General features: G+C 43.4%; 1 protein-coding gene across 1 annotated transcript in view; it reads left to right on the top strand.

Annotated features, from left to right (window-relative positions):
• BRINP1 (BMP/retinoic acid inducible neural specific 1) overlaps window positions 1–18,381 on the top strand; it is a 173,030-nt gene that overhangs the window by 39,652 nt on the left and 114,997 nt on the right. Inside the window, exon 2 of the mRNA XM_036915504.2 lies at window positions 6,007–6,274. Coding sequence (XP_036771399.1) covers window positions 6,057–6,274 — 218 coding nt within the window. The 5' untranslated portion in view covers window positions 6,007–6,056. The remainder of the gene's footprint in view (window positions 1–6,006; window positions 6,275–18,381) is intronic.

Here is an 18,381-nt window from a genome sequence, read left to right as displayed (position 1 = left end):
CCAGTAGGGAATGAGCTCTGTGTGGGATGAACCTGGCTCCCTTAATAATGCTGCAGGCTTATATATACCACGGTTCAGTGAGGGGCCCACGTGCTGTCAGCCAAGGGTCCCACGAGCTCTCGATGCCACAGCCTGCGTCAGCAGCTTCACGTCCGCCAGGGCGCCTCTCTGCAGCCGGCCTGTGACTCACGGAAGGTCCTCGGGGGTCAAGGGCAGCACTCAGAATAGAACCAGCCTCTCTTTCACAGGCTCTAAACCCCAGTGGCAGGAAACTCCACTGATGAATCTGTTGGAAAGACAGCAGTTCTGAAATGCAGTCTTAGATATCCAGGGCTGTCTATAGGCTATGAGGACTGGGAGATGTACCTCTTGAGTGTGGGAGTTTTTATTAGTGATACGTTTATTGTCTGATTATTTAATTAATTTTGAAGGGAGAAAGTAAATGGACAGTGGTTTAATCAAAACAGTTGTGGTGGCGATGAGTTGGGTCCCCCCAATGTTGATATAAATGTGGGGATGTTTGAATGGTCTTCCTGGGCAATGTCACAGAGCAGAAAAGGCTCATTCGAGCTGTACACTGTCCAATAAAAATGGAATACTGTCCAGATGTGCAATTTTAAAATGTTAGTGGCCACATTCAAATAATTGAAAGGGAACGGGTGAGAGGAATTGCAACATTTTTAACCCTTTACATCCAAAATAGTAATATTTCAATGTGTAACCAATATAAAACATCAGTGACCTATTTTAATTTTTGTTATGCTGATTAAGTCTTTGAAATCCAGTGGATGTGTCTTCTGTACTTACAGCACATCTTGAGTTGGATTAGCCACATTTCATGAAGGACCTGGGAGCCACATGTGGTCAGCGGTTCCCAAACTGGGCAGCACAGCCTCCCGTTCTAGCTCGGCCATTTGCCAGCTTTGTGTTTTTGGGCTAGTTACTTAACCTTTCCAAACCTTAGTTTCTCTCCTCTCATGTTTATAAAATGGGACCGTAACCTGTCATGAGGTTGCCACGAGGTCACACGTGTAAAGTAACTAGTGTCGTTCCTGGTACACAGTAGCTGCTCAGCTAATGCTTGATTCCTTCCCAAAATGACATTCATCGCAGCCAAACTGTAAGCTCCTTGCGGGAGACTGGAAAACAACTTTGCCTTTGACTATGAAATGTAAACCAGCGCTGACACTCTCTCTTTCCCTTCCTTCCGCTGACATTTCTGTGAGGCATCAGCACCGCCCATTCCTACACTTCTTCAGGTCTCTGCTCAAAAACCACTTTATCAGAGAAGCTTTACCTGAACACCTCATATGTGAAGCAGCGCTCTCCTGCTCAGTCCCGTCTTCCCTGCTCTGAGGCTCACTGGAGCGCACCTCCCCCTCCCCCTCACGTACAGTTGCTGCTGATGTGTGTACGCCTCCCAACCCAGTAGAAAATAAGCTCCCCGAGACCCCTGGTTGCTCTGTCCTCTAATTTCCAGCTAAGTACGTTAATGGATGAATGAATGGACTTAGCGAGCATCCACAATGCTTTGCTCTTTGGGAGTAGCGCAGAAATGAAATCCACTTGCATGATGACGGGGAGAGAGAGACACGGGTGATCGAATGCCTTGTGGACTGTTTTCTCACTGAAGCGTCCGCCGTCCTGTGCTCTCCCCTGGGCACACAGACCCTCACTCTGCCCTCTCCCTCACCAAGACTTCATCCCAGCAAGGCTGTCTGCTCTGCTTAATAAAACCTTCATGCTATTTAAAGACCTGCTCAAATACCACTTCTTCTGTAGGATCCCTCCAGAAAACAATCTCTGTGTCCTCCATTCCTCCACTGGACTTCTTCTGTTATCATATTTATGACCACACAGTTCATATTGGAATTCCTCACTCATGGGCGTGACCCCCCACCCCCACTCCCACTGTTATGTTTTGATCTCAGGACAGCAGAATCTAATGTCAGCCAGGATGGGTGAGGGTTGGGTGGATCAGGTGCTTTTCATATAGTGAAAAGTCTACAGGCTTTATAATGAGGTATACACGGGTTAGGATTTTGAATCTGTAAATGTGGACAACAGGGAGTTAACAGTGACAATGAGAATAGACCAAAATAGAGTAGGGGACAGGTAAGGAAATAGGGTCTATGTGTGGCCTCTTCTCTGGAACTGTTCTCAGAAAAACATTGAACTTTGCATCTGGCCAAACCGTAAACATCCTGGACAAACATCTGCTACCTCTGACAAAGTAGCCGTTTGCCGAGGGAACAGCCTTGGCCACCAGTTATGTAGAGTTAAATGCAGGCTACAGTAGCTTTAGGCAAAAGCAATTCTTTCAAAACAACTCATGGTAGCCCCCTTTTTGCTTTTGAAACCCCTAAGTGGTCATGCATTTGGAGCATTCATTTGAATTTCCTGCCAAATCTATGTTCCTGCATTGTAATCTCTAGAACCCCAAATAAAGGCAACCAATTGTTTTACGGCTTTGCCTTTCTTTTTGGCTGACACCAAATCTTGCACACACTTATGAGTTGTAAGCTTAGGAAAGTTGTTCACTGTCTTAAGTCCCAAGGGATTCATCTGTTAAATGGGATAGCTGGACCCACCTCGTGGAAGAAACCTTTATTAACACCTAGTCTGTACTGGGCACTTTGGCTAGCTAGTACCAAGAGAACAGACCTTTTTAGATCCAAGCACACTGTAGGTGCTCAATAAATGTCAGTCATATGACCCTTATATTATTACCTCAAGTCTCTAGTATGGTTGGTGCAGAGATGGGCTTGTTTACAGGATAGGATTCATAGCATCTGTCATGATTTGACAACATTTAAGTAACATATGTACTACACTAGTTCTTGTTCTTGCCCAAGAAAATATCCCTTTCTATTAAAATGCACCTTATAGAAGCTTTCATTTTCATTTTTAGTGCTCTGTGGATTCTGGTGCTTTTCTCAGGCGACAGAGATATATTCAGACTTCTTCCATGAAATATCATCTTTCTTTGCTGAAATGTAGATTGTATCACAGGCCCCAATAACAAAGTCGCCACGTCTTCCTTCTGCCCTGCCACGACTGTGTGGCAGAATGAAAACCAGGAGCTGGAAGATGAGACTAGCGCAGTCGGCCACTCAGGTCATGATCTTGTAAACAGAGTTGGACTAGAGCAGGGTTTCCCTTTTGCACCATTGACATTTTTGGGTCCAATACAACTTGTCATGGGAGGCCATCCTGTGCCCTGTAGGATGTTTGGCAGCGTCCCTGACATCTAACCACTAGGGACTGGCAGCAGCCCCTCAGTCGTGACAATGATGTCCTTTGGGGTGCAAAATGGCTGTCGCTTGGGAAGTGCTGGATTAAATTTTTCAAATTTCAGCTGATTCTAGGCCTGTAGGCTGATATCTCACTCTTACACACACAGACACACACATACGCTGCCATTCCACGTATAGCTCCACTCCACTTTCGAGAACTGCAGTGTTCTGAGCCCCGTTTCTTTGCAGACAGTCTAACAGCCAAGCCGCCTCTTATAAGCTCCCACCCCGCGCCCACTCACCACAGAAGCCATGCAGGAGGGCTTTATGGGTGACACGCTGGGATTTAAGTGTGCTGTAGCTCCCCGGTGGGATCTCAAAACAAATGCCTCCGCCTCCTGCTTGCCACTCAGGTGGGCTCCGGCAGACAGTTTTGCAGCTGTACCTGTTACATTTTTGTGCTCCGCATGCATGGCTTTGTTTTAGGTTCTGAACAAAACTTCGGTCCACAGCTTCTGCCAACCCATCCCCTGCTCATGTGCCTCTCTCCTTTGCCCCTGACAGCTGGGGCTTGTAGTGCCCAGCAGATTCTCGTGACTACTCATACTAAAGTGGTGCAGGTGAGCCACAAGAGGGAAATACCCACACGGGTAGGAAGTTTACATCTCTCGTTTGGATTTTCACTTTAGCTTTGCTGTCATCCCATTTTCAGCTGGAAGAGTAGACAGATGAGGTACCATATTTGTTCTTGTTTATACATGGTGTTACACTTGTGGCTCTGGGAGGAAGGCAGTTCCCGACCTGTGGTAAGTTCCCGATGAATCTCGTGAGACCAAAGGCAGGCAAGGGTGAGCGGTTGGGGAAAGGGTCTTTGATTTCTCACGGCTCAGTCTGACACGGCGCGCTCCCGAGTCCTCCCTCTCCAGCCTCTGCGGCTCTCCCCGTCCTCTCGCTTGGCTCCACTCCCCAGGGGAGGAGCTCTGTCGGCAGGTCCCTAGTGACTGGTGGGCACCTGACCAATCACATACCAGGAATGGAGGGGAGGAGAGAATGGCCTTTAGGCTCCACCCCTTACCTCCGCATCTCACTCCATGCTCTGCTGTGGTAAATATCAGTTGTTTATGCAAATAGGCCCTTGTATGCATATCACTATCAAGGCCAGGTGAGGAATTCTGGTTGAAGACTAACATCTACCCAAAATACTTGTCAAAATGTTTGTGTCCTCACCATTGTAAATAGTAGACATAAAAATCTGAGATCAAGAGAGGACATAACTATCCAGAGTCACACAGCTACACATTTCCAGCCAGGTGTAGAAATGGTCTTTCAAAGGTTCTTGCCAGTTAAAGGCTCACCGCCCAGTGAGCAAAGCAGATACACGAACAAATAAAGTACAATAAAGGATAAGTAACATACAGTTGTGTAAAGTGAGCAACCAGAGTGAAGAAAGGAACAACTAACACTTTGAGAGGAGCAGGAAAAGGAAATGACCTTTGAGGACCTGATCTCAGCTGGCTACTGAAGGATGAATAGGGCTTGTGGGGGGCAGTGGAGACAATCTGAGTACAGATTATCCCAGCAGGAAATAAGCGGACATGATCAGTGTCAACGTTCATCATGATCTTTATCCTCACCATCATTGATGCCATTTAATGAGCACTTACATAATGCCAGGCACTGGGTGGGACACTTTACATAACTGAGGTCATTTTGCTCTCACACTGGGTGCTATTGTTAAGCATATTTTACAGAGGGGGAAACTGAGACCCGGAGAAGTTAAATGACTTGCCTGAAATGATACTGTCTATAACAGAGGGACCCCGGATTAAAAACTACCTCTCCATATAGAGCAAGGTGAACTTTTCTAGAATAAGTAGGGTGGGGAACAGACAGAAAACACTGTTCAGCTAGTACATAGAATAATGATGGGATGATAAAAATATTACTTGTAAATTTTCCAAAAGCTTCTTGTGGCCTCTCTTCTTTCCTGCCATGAAAACCTCTACCTGAGTTTTCCCATAGTCTAAAGCATTTCTTCAACATTGCACCACCATGCTATGCTGCCACCTCCCAAAAAAGAGATGGGCAAGACCTCACCAAATCCCTTGGCCTTTAGTTTCCCTTCTGAACCCCAGGGGACCTTGAGGCTCAGAGTCATCAACAGGGGAATTCTCTGGCCGTGTTTCCTTGGGGTGAAAGAGACATTCCACCGAGAGTTGGAGAAGTGGATTCTTAATGAGCTCCACTGACTCATCATCTGTAAGGCATCAGCCCCGATCGTCATACTCATTCCATCCAAAGACTTTGTGCATTTATCTGATTATGCAGAAGCAAAGTGTGCACTCCAGCAGGTATGTCTATGTGAGAGGAGAGGAAATAACTTCCCACTTATTGAGTACCTGAAATGAGAGGCAGATTGTTTTTGAAGATACTAGCTCATCGTCTGCTTTACACATGAGGAAACTGCATCCCTAAGAGGCTAAGACGTTTGTACATGTTCACAAAACATGTGAACAGCAAAGCAGGAATATGAGGCCAAATCTCCATAGATGATCTCCATCTATAACTTCTCCAGAAACTGTACTGGTTTTTGCAAACCTTAAGACACTCTGCTGATGGAAATAATATGATGAACGTATGTTAACAGCATTTTTTCTTTTCCTTTGCCTTTCTCTCTTCCTTTTATTTTGTTTAATTTTTCCCCCTTTTCTCTCTCCCCTCCATTGCTTTCTCCTTTCTTCCATTCTCTCTTTTTAAAATTCCTTCTCAGGACTCCACAGAATGGAGCAAGAATGAGAGGAAAAAGGCCGGCAGAAAAGCATGAACTGGAGATTTGTTGAGCTCCTCTACTTCCTGTTTGTATGGGGCCGTATCTCAGTGCAGCCCTCCCACCAGGAACCGGCTGGGACAGACCAACATGTCTCCAAGGAATTTGATTGGCTTATCTCAGACAGGGGGCCTTTCCACCACTCCAGGAGCTACCTATCCTTTGTGGAAAGACACCGGCAAGGATTTACAACCAGATATAAAATATACAGGTAAGATCTCGGCTAAGCTAGTCCTTGCCTTCCTTGTCTTGCATACGTAGAGTGCTTTTTGGGCTTAGGCATGGGTATGGGCCTTGTACGGAAAAGCGTCTGGGCCAAGGGATTCATGGTATTTCAGCAGGTGGTTATTCACATTGCCACCCTTTTCTTTTTTGTACTTTGCATGAAAGATTAATAATGACAAGGAAAAGAACAAATAGCTAATATTTACTGAGTGTTTACTATTATGCTGGGCGTGGTGCTGAATACTTCATTTACACTATCTCATTTAAACCTTATAATGACCATTGGGGGTAGATTCTATTTGTTCTCTCCACTTTACAGTTGATGTAGCAGATCTTCAGCAGGTGAAATTACTTGCCTACAGTCACACAGTCAGTAAGTGGTAGGAGTGGGGATTCCAACCCTGGATTATCTGTGTCCACAGTCACATAATTTTCAGTGAACCACATCAGGTGTACATAGAGTTGTTTTGTTAAGGCTATTAACACACCCAGTATCCTACCCCAAAATAATCAAACACTTAGAAACAAGTAGGGACACTCAATGAACAACCTCTTTTCTTGAGCAGGTCCAAATTGGGTCTTGGCCTGTTAGAATCCTAGTCATCCAAAAAGGACTTGACCCAAAGTTCTTTCCTAGTTGCAGACATCTTAGATTTTCCCATTCCACTCATTTACTCTGTCTTTGATATTTCCACAGCTCTCTACATTTACACCTCTTAGGTTTTGAACCATTTGGAATTAGAGTGTGTTCTTGTGTTTCTTTCTCACCTCACTGGAAATTCTTTGAAGGTCGGACTTACATATAATTCATTTCTGGGTCCCTTGAGTGAGTTTTGTTCTGCCTTATATCATAAACACATATTACGTGTTGTGGACTTAAATGAGTTGGGGAATGCAGCACACTGTCTAGAGGTGTAGCCTTTGTCTTAAGGTCAAGAAAGGTGGGGTAAACACTAACACCTCCAGGCCAATTATAATAGGAGAGCTGGGAAACTTGGTATTGGAAGAAAACCCTGACCTTCAGCTGGGAAGGCATAGATGCAGGTCTTAAGTTTTCTATGTATTTGATGTAAAAATGTGCATGTCTCCTTTGAACATTTTGTGGCATTGTGGACAAGGACGAATGATTCATGAAATCTCTACCAGCTGCAAAGACCTGTGATTCTATTCTGAATATTCAAATCCTAGTTTGAAATCTGACCCACTGAGTGTTTGAGGTCTCACTTTCTGGGAGCCTAGGAGTGTGGCAAATAATCAGAGAGTAGCTGGGGAAAGGTGCTCTGGGCATGATGAAAAGCAGAAACACAAAGGATAATGACTATGGGGTGAGGAAAAAAAGGAAAAAGGCACAAGAATGAGAAATAAGGGGTATTTTTTCTTTCCAAAGAGAAGAATATCAGTTTCAAAAATTATTGATAACAATATTTTATAATAAATATTAATAATAATTATTGAATCAAAGAGCTACCCCTTGGGAGAATACCCAAGAATAATAGTTATCTACTTAATTTCAAATTTGTATCTTTAAGATAGTTTCTTGCAGACTGTAGCCATTGCTATTTGTGAACATGTACAAACCAAATATGGGTGCTCATCGATTACTCAACAGAGCACGCCAAGAACTAAAATCCCTGATATTGAGAAACATGCAGGCTTGAGATACAGGATTTAGGGGAACAGAAGAAGTAGTGAAGATCCAAATGTCTTACTCTGTGTTTAGTCAGGCAACAATAAATTCTTGGTTTTACATGTGGCTTTATCTTACATTTGAGCCTCCTGAGGACACTTTAAAGTTGGATGAATGGGGTTCATATTTCCATTTTAAAGACCAGGAGATGAGTGACTTGAATTAAGTTATGTAGTCAAAAAAAGATGGAGTCTGGACTGAAAACAAAGTCTGATTATAAGCCCACAGCCACACTAATGAATATCATAGAAGTAACAACATCCATTCATTGTTTATAAATGTTTCTTAGCAACTGTCGTATTTCTGACTCTGCACTAGACAACCGAGGATCAGTTGGCCTGAAGATAAGAAATAATGATATAACAAATGATGGCTATAATTGGGTTTTATAAGGGAGCTATTGGGCATTTTAGATGATTAGCATATGTGTGTGATTGCTGTTGAAGTAACCTACACTAAAATGGATATCCTGAGTGGAACCACAGATCTAGAATATTCTACAGTAGCAACCTTTAATGGAACATTTATAATGTGCCATGAACTGGGGGCGGGGGTGTCATTAAATTCTCACAACATCCTAGTGAGGTGAGCAGTTCCTTGGCATTTTACAGATGGGAAACTCAAGGTTTGGGGAGGATTGAGTGCACTGTCCCCGCTTGTCTGTCTGGTAAGGAATGGAACTCAGGTTCAGACACTATCTACCAGACCCTGAAGTCCTCTCTTCAACCACTATGCTGCACGGCTTCCCCACTGTGGTGCCCAAATGTAGGGTGTTGCAGAGCTCTGAAGGGTTCTTCCAAACATTTTCCTCACAACCACTTTGTAAATGTTTTGGGGGTGGCCTTAGAGATGCTGAGAAGGGCAAGATTGCTAGTCATGTCGGGGGGCAAGACATCTGGTTACTAACTCCATCTCTCCAGGAGCTGCATGTTAGGCAACCTTCTTTCTCTCCTGGGTCCCACTTTCTTTATCTGTCAAGTGATAGGCTTGATGTAGATCAGTGGTGTTCACCCTGTGCTCTTCAAAATTCTGAGGATTGATTGAAGAAGTCATAGTCACTCTAGTGTGGGAAGACAGACAAAGGGGGTGGGCATCAGGCAGGATTCCCAGCCTTACACAGCTCTTGTACAAGAGAAGGTATGTTTCTTCTGCTTTTGTGTTCAGATTTCATGTATGCTTTGCTTTGAATTCCACTGCTAAGACAGTTTGCAGTCATCCACAAGCTCATTTCCAAGACCCTTTCGAGCTCTAAAATGAAGTATAAGATTTAACCAAAGTCACACTGTTAATTAAATGATGGAGTTCAACCCAGAAATCAGGCCCCTGGCCATCTAGTTATTCCTTCCTTCCTTCATTTAATCCTCCAGTAATTATTAAGCACCTGCTACAGTTCCAGCCCTCTGTTTGGGGAAGATGATACAATGATGAATAAAACAAACATGGTCCCTGCTCTCATAGGAGAGACTGATGTTAATTAAACATATGTGTATGTGCACACACACATGTAATAAGTGTTACAAAGAAAAAAGTCTCTCCTATGAGAGCAGGGACCATGTTCGTTTTATTCATAACTGGGAGATCATTGATATCATAAACATTGATTTGGAGCCTATTATGTGCAAAGATTAAGTTATCTTCACATGGACATGCATGCAGATAGACACCCAGAGACATGTGTGTGCATCCAGGCCAGATTCAGGCCACAGCAGAAGCCACCCAGGACATGTTCATCCTGGCAGTTGTCAACTGACATTTTCTTTTTACATGTTGCACATGCAAACAGTAAACATGTTGAACCACTAAAGCATATCCACTGATAATTTCCTGTGTGACTTCCTGTGTGCTAACATAGACCTAGCACATTAAAAACTGGGCATTTACATCATGAATGAAAGGCTTTACTACAGGATTGTGCCATATTATCTTATGCTAGAGAGCCGGCCTATTTGAAATGTCCTAGACCTCAAACTTTGACCTCCCCCCACACCCCCTGACTCCCTTTCCTGTATCCAGGCAGAACCCAGGGTGATCTGGGATTCCTTCCTTCCCAGGTTTAGAAAGAAACTGAGAGGAAGTCTCCTCGCCTCACTTCAGTGGGTTATGGCCATCTCCTTCTTCGTGCATATGCACAGAGGCTGGTTTCAGCTCATAGAACATGGTGGGGGGTCATTGCCACTGGCAACGATGAGAACCTTTCAAATGAAATCCCAGCGGAAGCCTTCTCTCATGTTGCTTCACAAGACAAGCAAGAGTGTGTGCACAAGCAGTAGTCTGCATGCACGAGGCCCACACTGACACTCACAAGTCTAAGCTGACTCTCAGAAGCCGAGGGAGTTTTCTGTTTGAATCTGCCACGGTGCAGCAGCCGCAGCATTGATCTTGAAGCCAAGGCGCCTGAGGGCTGGCCCAGCTTGCCTAACTCCTGGATGCGTGGTTTTGACCAATTAATGGCACTTCTTCCAGCTTCTGCTTCCTCAGCTGTAAAATGGGAGTGTTAGTAATGTGGTCTCCAAGGTCTTTATCTTTTCTGAAATTCTGTGATTCCACAAAATACTGTCATTTGAAAATATAGCATGGGGCAGCAGAGAGGACTCTGGACTTGGAGTCTAAGAGACTCAGATTCTGTTTATTTTGGAGCCACTTTCCAGCTTTCTCATCTGGGGCAAATTCTTCCATGCATCATTCATTCATTCATGCATCCATTCATGTAGAATTGAACACCAGTCATATGCTATAAGCTGTGCTATGATTTGATGATACAGACCTGACAAAGAGAAAAATTGATAAAATGAACCTTCCCCCTTCCCCCCTGCACACACAAGCCACAGTGTCTACCCCCTCCTCCACCAAGTTCAGGGTTGGGGGTGGAGGGTAGAGAAAAACAAGAGTCAGGAGTGAACAGTGAACATTCTTCGGATAGGAATGAATAAATAACTGCTCAGATACTCAATTTTCTCTTCCACAGAAAGGGATAATGATGTCTGCTTCCTTACTAGGTCAAATGAGAGACAGTTGGCATGACAATGCTTTGTAAAATTTTAATTTTCTTATATCTGGAATCCACATTTTTTTCCACCAAGGTTCTAAATCATCATTTTAACACTATGATTGATGTTTCACTTTCTGTTAAGCCCATACATATATTAATAATTAAATCTGTGAGGGAAATACTATTATTGCCTATATTATGAATGAGAAAACTAAGGTACCAGGAGACTAAGCACATTGTCCACGTCACATATCTAGAAAGTTTGCAGTGCAGGGAACTCAAAGCAGGCCTCTTACACTCTGCACTTGAGCCCTTAACTCTATGCTGTCATGCCTCTTTCCAGTTTTTAGTTACCTGATTTATTACCAAGTAATGAGAGATTTCCTTTGACCACAGGCAAGTTGCAACCTCCGTAAGGGTCAGTTTCCTCATCTGTAAAATGGACATACTTTTAAATGCCTTGTGTGGCTGTGGTGAAAAATAACACAGGTATCGAATATCTAGTGTGTAGAATTTTACAGGAGTTGCATACATTCCAGTTCCTTCCATCTTGGAGGGCTGACTGCAGTACTAGAAATTATTTCTTTTTTTCTTAATATAATTTAAAATTCAGTTTAGCCCAAAGGTGTTTCCTAATGTTACCACAGCATTTTTGTGTGTGTGTGTTTTTTATTAAAATTTTTCTGTTTGGTATCATTAATATAAAATCACATGAGCAACATTGTGGTCACTAGATTCCCCCCATTATCAAGTCCCCCCCCTATATACCCCATTACAGTCACTGTCCATCAGTGTACTAAGATGCTATAGAGTCACTACTTGTCTTCTCTGTGCTATACTGCCTTCCCTGTCCCCTCCTCCCCACTATGTTATGTGTGCTAATCGTAATGCCCCTTATTCCCCTTCTCCCTCCCTTCCCACCCACCCTCCCCAGTCCCTTTCCCTTTGGTAGCTGTTAGTCCATTATTGGGTTCTGTGAGTCTGCTGCTGTTTTGTTCCTTCAGTTTTTGCTTTCTTCTTATGCTCCACAGATGAGTGATATCATTTGGTACTTGTCTTTCTCTGCCTGGCTTATTTCACTGAGTATAATACCCTCTAGCTCCATCCATGTTGTTGCAAATGGTAGGATTTGTTTTTTTCTTATGGCTGAATAATATTCCATTGTGTGTATGTACCACATCTTCTTTATCCATTCATCTACTGATGGACACTTAGGTTGCTTCCATTTCTTGGCTATTGTAAATAGTGCTGCGATAAACATAGGGGTGCATCTGTCTTTTTCAAACTGGGCTGCTGCATTCTTAGGGTAAATTCCTAGGAGTGAAATTCCTGGGTCAAATGGTGTTTCTATTTTGAGTTTTTTGAGGAACCTCCATACTGCTTTCCACAATGGTTGAACTAGTTTACATTCCCACCAGCAATGTAGGAGGGTTCCCCTTTCTCCACACCCTTGCTAGCATTTGTTGTTTTTTCTAGTCTTTTCTATGTTGGCCATCCTAACTGGTGTGAGGTGATATCTCATTGTGTTTTTAATTTGCATTTCCCTGATAATTAGCAATGTGGATCATCTTTTCGTGTGCCTGTTGGCCATCTGAATTTCTTCTTTGGAGAAGTGTCTTGTCTGTTCATATCCTCTGTCCATTTTTTAATCGGGTTATTTGCTTTTTGGGTGTTGAGGCATGTGAGTTCTTTATGTATTTTGGATGTTAACCTCTTGTCAGATATGTCATTTACAAATATATTCTCCCATACTGTAAGATGCCTTTTTGTTCTGCTGATGGTGTCCTTTGCTGTACAGAAGCTTTTCAGCATGATGTAGTCCCATTTGTTCATTTTTTATTTTGTTTCCCTTGCCCCAAGGGATGCATTCAGGCAAAATTGCTCATGTTTATATTCAAGGGTTTTTTACCTATGTTTTCTTCTAAGAGTTTTATTGTTTCATGACTTACATTCTGGTCTTTGATCCATTTTGAGTTTACTTTTGTGTATGGGGTTTGCCAACACCAGTTGTTGAAGAGGCTTTCATTTCCCCCTTATATATCCATGGCTCCTTTATCGTATATATTAATTGACCATATATGCTTGGCTTTGTATCTGGGCTCTCTAGTCTGTTCCATTGGTCTATGGCTCTGTTCTTGTGTCAGTACCGAATTGTCTTGATTACTGTGGCTTTGTGGTTGAGCTTGAAGTGAGGGAGTGTAATCCCCCTCCTTTTATTCTTCCTTCTCAGGATTGCTTCAGCTATTCAGGTCTTTTGTGGTTCTGCATGAATTTTAAAACTATTTGCTCTAGTTCATTGAAGAATGCTGTTGGTATTTTGATAGGGATTGTATTGAATCTATATATTGCTTTAGGCAAGATGGCCATTTTGACAATATTAATTCTTCCTATCCATGAGCATGGGATGTGTTTCCATTTATTGGTTTCTTCTTTAATTTCTCTCATGAGTGTCTTGTAGTTTACAGAGTATAAGTCTTTCACTTCCTTGGTTAGATTTATTCCTAGGTATTTTATTCTTTTTGATGCAATTGTGAATGGAAATGTTTTCCTGATTTCTCTTTCTGCTAATTCATCATTAGTGTATAGGAATGCAACAGATTTCTGTATATTAATTTTGAATCCTGCAACTTTGCTGAATTCAGATATTACATCTAGTAGTTTTGGAGTGGATTCTTCAGGGTTTTTTATGTACAATATCATGTCATCTGCAAACAGGGACAGTTTCACTTCTTCCTTGCCAATCTGGATGCCTTTTATTTCTTTGTGTTGTGTGATAGCCATGGCAAGGACCTCCAGTACTATGTTGAATAGAAGTGGGGAAAGTGGGCATCCTTGTCTTGTTCCCAATCTTAAAGGAAAAGCTTTCAGCTTCTCACATTTTTGTGTTTTATTTCCTGTTTATTTTTCCTGGACTTTGAGATCGTCTGTAATTGTTAAGTTTAGCAATTATTCTAGGGTGGATTTAATAGGAGAATTGTGGTACCCTTTGTAGGCTTTCATTCTGGAGGGTCTGGGCAGAGGGGAGATGCTGATCATGGTGGCCACAAGACGTGGTTTAATATTGAGTGGTTTTCCCTGCAGGTTGCAGAGCAAGTGGTTTGTGGCTTATGGTATACCTTCCTGTGAGTCCTAGATAAGTGCCTAAAAGTTGAATGTAAATCAAGTCTTGGTAAACCAAGTGGAATTACCTCTCTTGCATATTTATTTCAGAGTTGCATGAATCTCAGTTCTAATATGCTATCCTGAGGGTCCTTTCATATATTTCACAAAAAAACTGTCTGTACTAGGTTTTGCGGTAGAGCTACTTGGCTAAATGAATGGGGCCAGGGAGTGAGGGGATGGTTCCACTGAGATGAGTGAAATATGGTCCTTATCCAGAACGATTCAAGAGTGTAAATTGGGTGCCTAAGTATGCCTGATGCTGTGGGCCTGACAGCCAATAATATACAAGGTAGACTGATTCCTGCCTTCAAGGAGCTTACAGACAAGTGGTAGTGAGAGAGAAGTCCACCACTGCACCAGTGGATGCTTGTGGTTGAACTTGAAGGGAAGCCACCAGTCTCTGGATTCCAGATAGAATTTTGATATCACAAGATGCAAGGGCCATATTTCTATTATCGTGGCGAAATTTAGTCTAGGTCAGCATTTCTTAAAGTATATTGCATGCAACTCTAGTTTGGTGTGATGTTAAAAACTGTTTTCTAGAAAAAAAAAATCCCAGCCAAATAAATAATAACAACAATAATGATCAATTAATTGCTAACTTTGAAGCATAACATATACTAAGTGTCCAGAATGGATATAGTATATATAAATTATTCCACCTGATTGATCCTTACAGTAATCCTGTGCATTAGACATGCTCTCATCTCCATTTATGTAACTTGTCCAAGGAAAGAGAGCTGATTTCAGAGCAGAGCAGGATATGTCTCTGGCCAGCAGATTCCAGAGTCTGCATGTCTACCCGTGCTGTGTTGCCTCCCAAATGACATAAATATGTTTGGGAAACCACATAAAGTTACACAGGCTTGCTGATCACAGGACTTTGCAAGATCTTTACTGGGCTATTTAACAATATTTGAGCAAACCTCTTTGACCACACAACCTCTTCTACTCAGAGGGGTTGGAATTCTGGAGAGCAGGTTTAAGGAGCTGCTGGCTCTACCTGGCTTCGGCAGCTCATGTTTTGCATCTCTGGATGCCAGCCTGTATCAAAGCACCTGGGAACCTGGCACCTGCTGAGGACGCCACCCTACCCATTGAGTTTTTGCTTTGAATGCTTGAGTCTATATCTGCCTCCTGGTTTATGATGAAAAGGAATGGAATAAGCAGCTGTGTCAAGGAATAGTCTTACCTTTTTTTCGCTCTCTCAATTCCTTTTCATTTTTTAAATTTCTGCTTTGCTATTTCTTAATCCTAAATCTGGTATCTACCCTGTGGTATAGGGATAGAAGCTTCAATAGAGGCCAGAACCACTGCTGATGGGAAAGGTAAGATCTGGATTCAATATACAAAGAAGTGGCTGTACATTAGAACCACCTGCAAAGCTTTTAAAAAATACCAGTGCCTGGGTCCTTCTTCAGATATTTGGCTTGCATTGGTCTAGGATCAAATATGAGAGCCACTGACCTAGGGCAGTGGTTGTCAATCGAGGGCGATGTTGCTCACTAAAGGGGCATTTGGAAATACCTGGGGGATGTTTTTGGTTGTCAAATTGGTTGTGACGGTGAGGGGCAGGGTGCTACTTGGCATCTAGTAAGTAGAGGTCTGGGATAGATGTCCCACATGCACGGCCAGCTGTCTGCAGCAAAGAGTTACATGGCTCCCCTCCAGAAACTGCTCTGGAGCAAGTATTTTTGGAAAAAAGGAAAAGGGGTCAGGGAAGGATATTAGAATCCATGGTGTTACATTTTGGACTTGGTGAGTTTGAGTTGGAATGGTTGAAATACAGGCATGAGAGTAATGGCTGGGTTCCCAGAGGGTCTGGCTGCAGGACCAAAGGGAAAGTGATTTTCCGTGTTATCAGATGTGGCCTTGACCAGGATGGCAGTCGGAAGGGGAATAATTAAGAAAGATGAATCAATTTTTGCTTCTTGCTGCAGAGAGGCAGGGGTTTAGGGAAACTGGTTCTCTACTCCAGCAAAACCAGTCTCCATTCCTCCAGGGCATGGTGGGTTTCTCCTCTGACTACAGTAGGCCTTAGGAAGTAAGATGCTTAGGCTCCATTGTTAGGGTCTGATACACATGATCTGCATCATTACAGGCCAGCTTGGACCAAGTGTGTTCACAGGTACTTTGTATTCCTTATAGAGAATACCCAGTGGGCTCAAAAGACTGTGAGAATGGGACAATGTCCCATGCTTATAGTTGTCAATTTCAGCCACTTACAGGTCAGGTCGGCATCACTGGTGAGAGCTGATGCCCTCGACCCTCTTCCTACCTTATCTTTAATTTAATCCAAATTTCTGACCAAGGTCTTCCTGAATTGAGAAGGATGGCGAGGGACATTCAGCAAATGGGCCACTTGGTGTCAATTCAAAGATAATCTTCCATGTTGATTATTTACAATTGGCCCTCCACTTCCAAGAACGATGGCTTTATTGCTGCCAAATTGGTACCTTTGCAATACTTTACCTCTTTGCTCTCAGAGCGTTACCGAACTGACGTTCGTGAGCTGCAAACCTTAGTTTGTTGCAGGGGCCGTAGAGCAATTGTCCAGCATTAGTCGGGAGCAGTGTCTGAAAATGGGTCAGCGTACACCAGACTGACTGACACTGTGTCTCTACACTGACACAGAATATGGCTATGGTTATAACTGGGAAAATCTGGAGGAGAATGGAGACAAGCTCCTGGGGCTTCTGATGCTGTACTCCAAATCTTGGCCAAGGAAGGATGAGAGGGACTGGGTCCATGATCTGGGGTACCTGCAGCTTACTCATTCCTTCAAAACCTGTTTACTGATCTCCAGACTCCCCCTGCCCAGGATCTGCACTGTTCCCTGGGGATCGGAAGAGGAAAACCATGATTCCTGCCCTCCAGGAATTCATGATATCCTGGGGAAAACTGACTGAAAGGCAGATAACCACAGTGTCTGTGCTAAGTTCCCAGATGGAGTGAAACCCCAGGGGCCATGTTTGTGTGGCAGAGGGGAGCTTCCCCTAGCATTGGGATCCTGAAGGTGGGGGCAGATGGAAGGATGAGACAAGTCCAGGAAGGCATCCTGGAGGAAGGGGTATTGGGTTCAGTCTTCAAGGAGGATTAGGATCCAATGAGAAGACACTGAGGAGAAGAGCAGGGCTGGAGTAGCACCTACAAAGGTAAGGAGGCAGAATAAAGCCAGAAATTATAAGCTTGTTGTGTGTGTATGTGTATTTTGAGTAGCAATGTTGTAGGACTTAGACTGGATAGAGCTTGGAACCAGCAGTGATGGGAAGTTGGGATGGCAAATTGATTTCAACCAATCTTCAAACTCTAGTTAATTGTCAGAAGATTACTAGACAGCTATTTGGAGCAGTGTCTTTTGTTTTCCATTTCTTGACCCTAACTCACGCTAAAAAAATATATTTCACATTGACACTCAATAAACCTACAGGTAAACACATGTGATTAAAATGAAAGTTCCTGGAAAAGAAATACTTATCTTGTACGTGATGCATCCTGATGTTTTCTATTCTATTGCAATCTGTTCCTTTCTGATTATTTTTTTAAATGCTGATACCTTCCAGCTAAATTGACTTCAGCCTCCACTAATAGGGTGGGCCTTTCAGTGTGAAAAACACCGATGGTGAGTCTTTCTTGTGGTTTTTTTCAGCAGCTGGGTTAGCAGAGCTTGCCACGGGTTCAGTTTAAGCAAGTGAGAACCTGCACCTTGCCTGATTGAGTGACAGGAAAACTGTGGAGAGTCTCAAACGCAAGACAGGCATGGTGCGGTATACAATTAGAAAACATGGCTCTTGCTGCAGCCTGAGCAATGTGTGGAAGGGAGTAAGAAAGGTTCAAAGGCGGTGGCAGTAATTCAAGGGAGAGGAAGGGAGTGCTGGAGCCAAGACAAAGGCAATAAAGTTGGAGTTCATTAACTCCCAAGTACCACTCAGTGCCGCCAATAGAGCCTCTTCGGACCTGCCAGTCAGGCAGCTCTCTGTCTGGGCTGCATCCGGCCCTACCTGCCCAGGTCCCTTCTTGGTGCCTGTTGCAGGACACATTTTCTTACATAGAGGTGCAGGGCTGCTGGATATCTTTCTCTCTCTTGGTGAAAGGAACCGGAATGCGAAACTTCTGCCTCCAGGCAATGTCTTCATCTCTCAAGGCCTTCCTTTGGGCATAAGAATTACTGGGTCTCACTAGCAGTGGATGCCCAGCCTGGCTTGGAGGAAGGTTTTGAGTCCCACCCTTTATCTCCTCCTGACTTCTCTCTGCA

The sequence above is a fragment of the Manis pentadactyla genome, chromosome 3, assembly GCF_030020395.1.
Source record: "Manis pentadactyla isolate mManPen7 chromosome 3, mManPen7.hap1, whole genome shotgun sequence".
Lineage (NCBI taxonomy): Eukaryota > Metazoa > Chordata > Mammalia > Pholidota > Manidae > Manis > Manis pentadactyla.
Note: the sequence above shows the minus strand (reverse complement) of the source record. Positions and strands in the feature narration are given on the sequence as shown.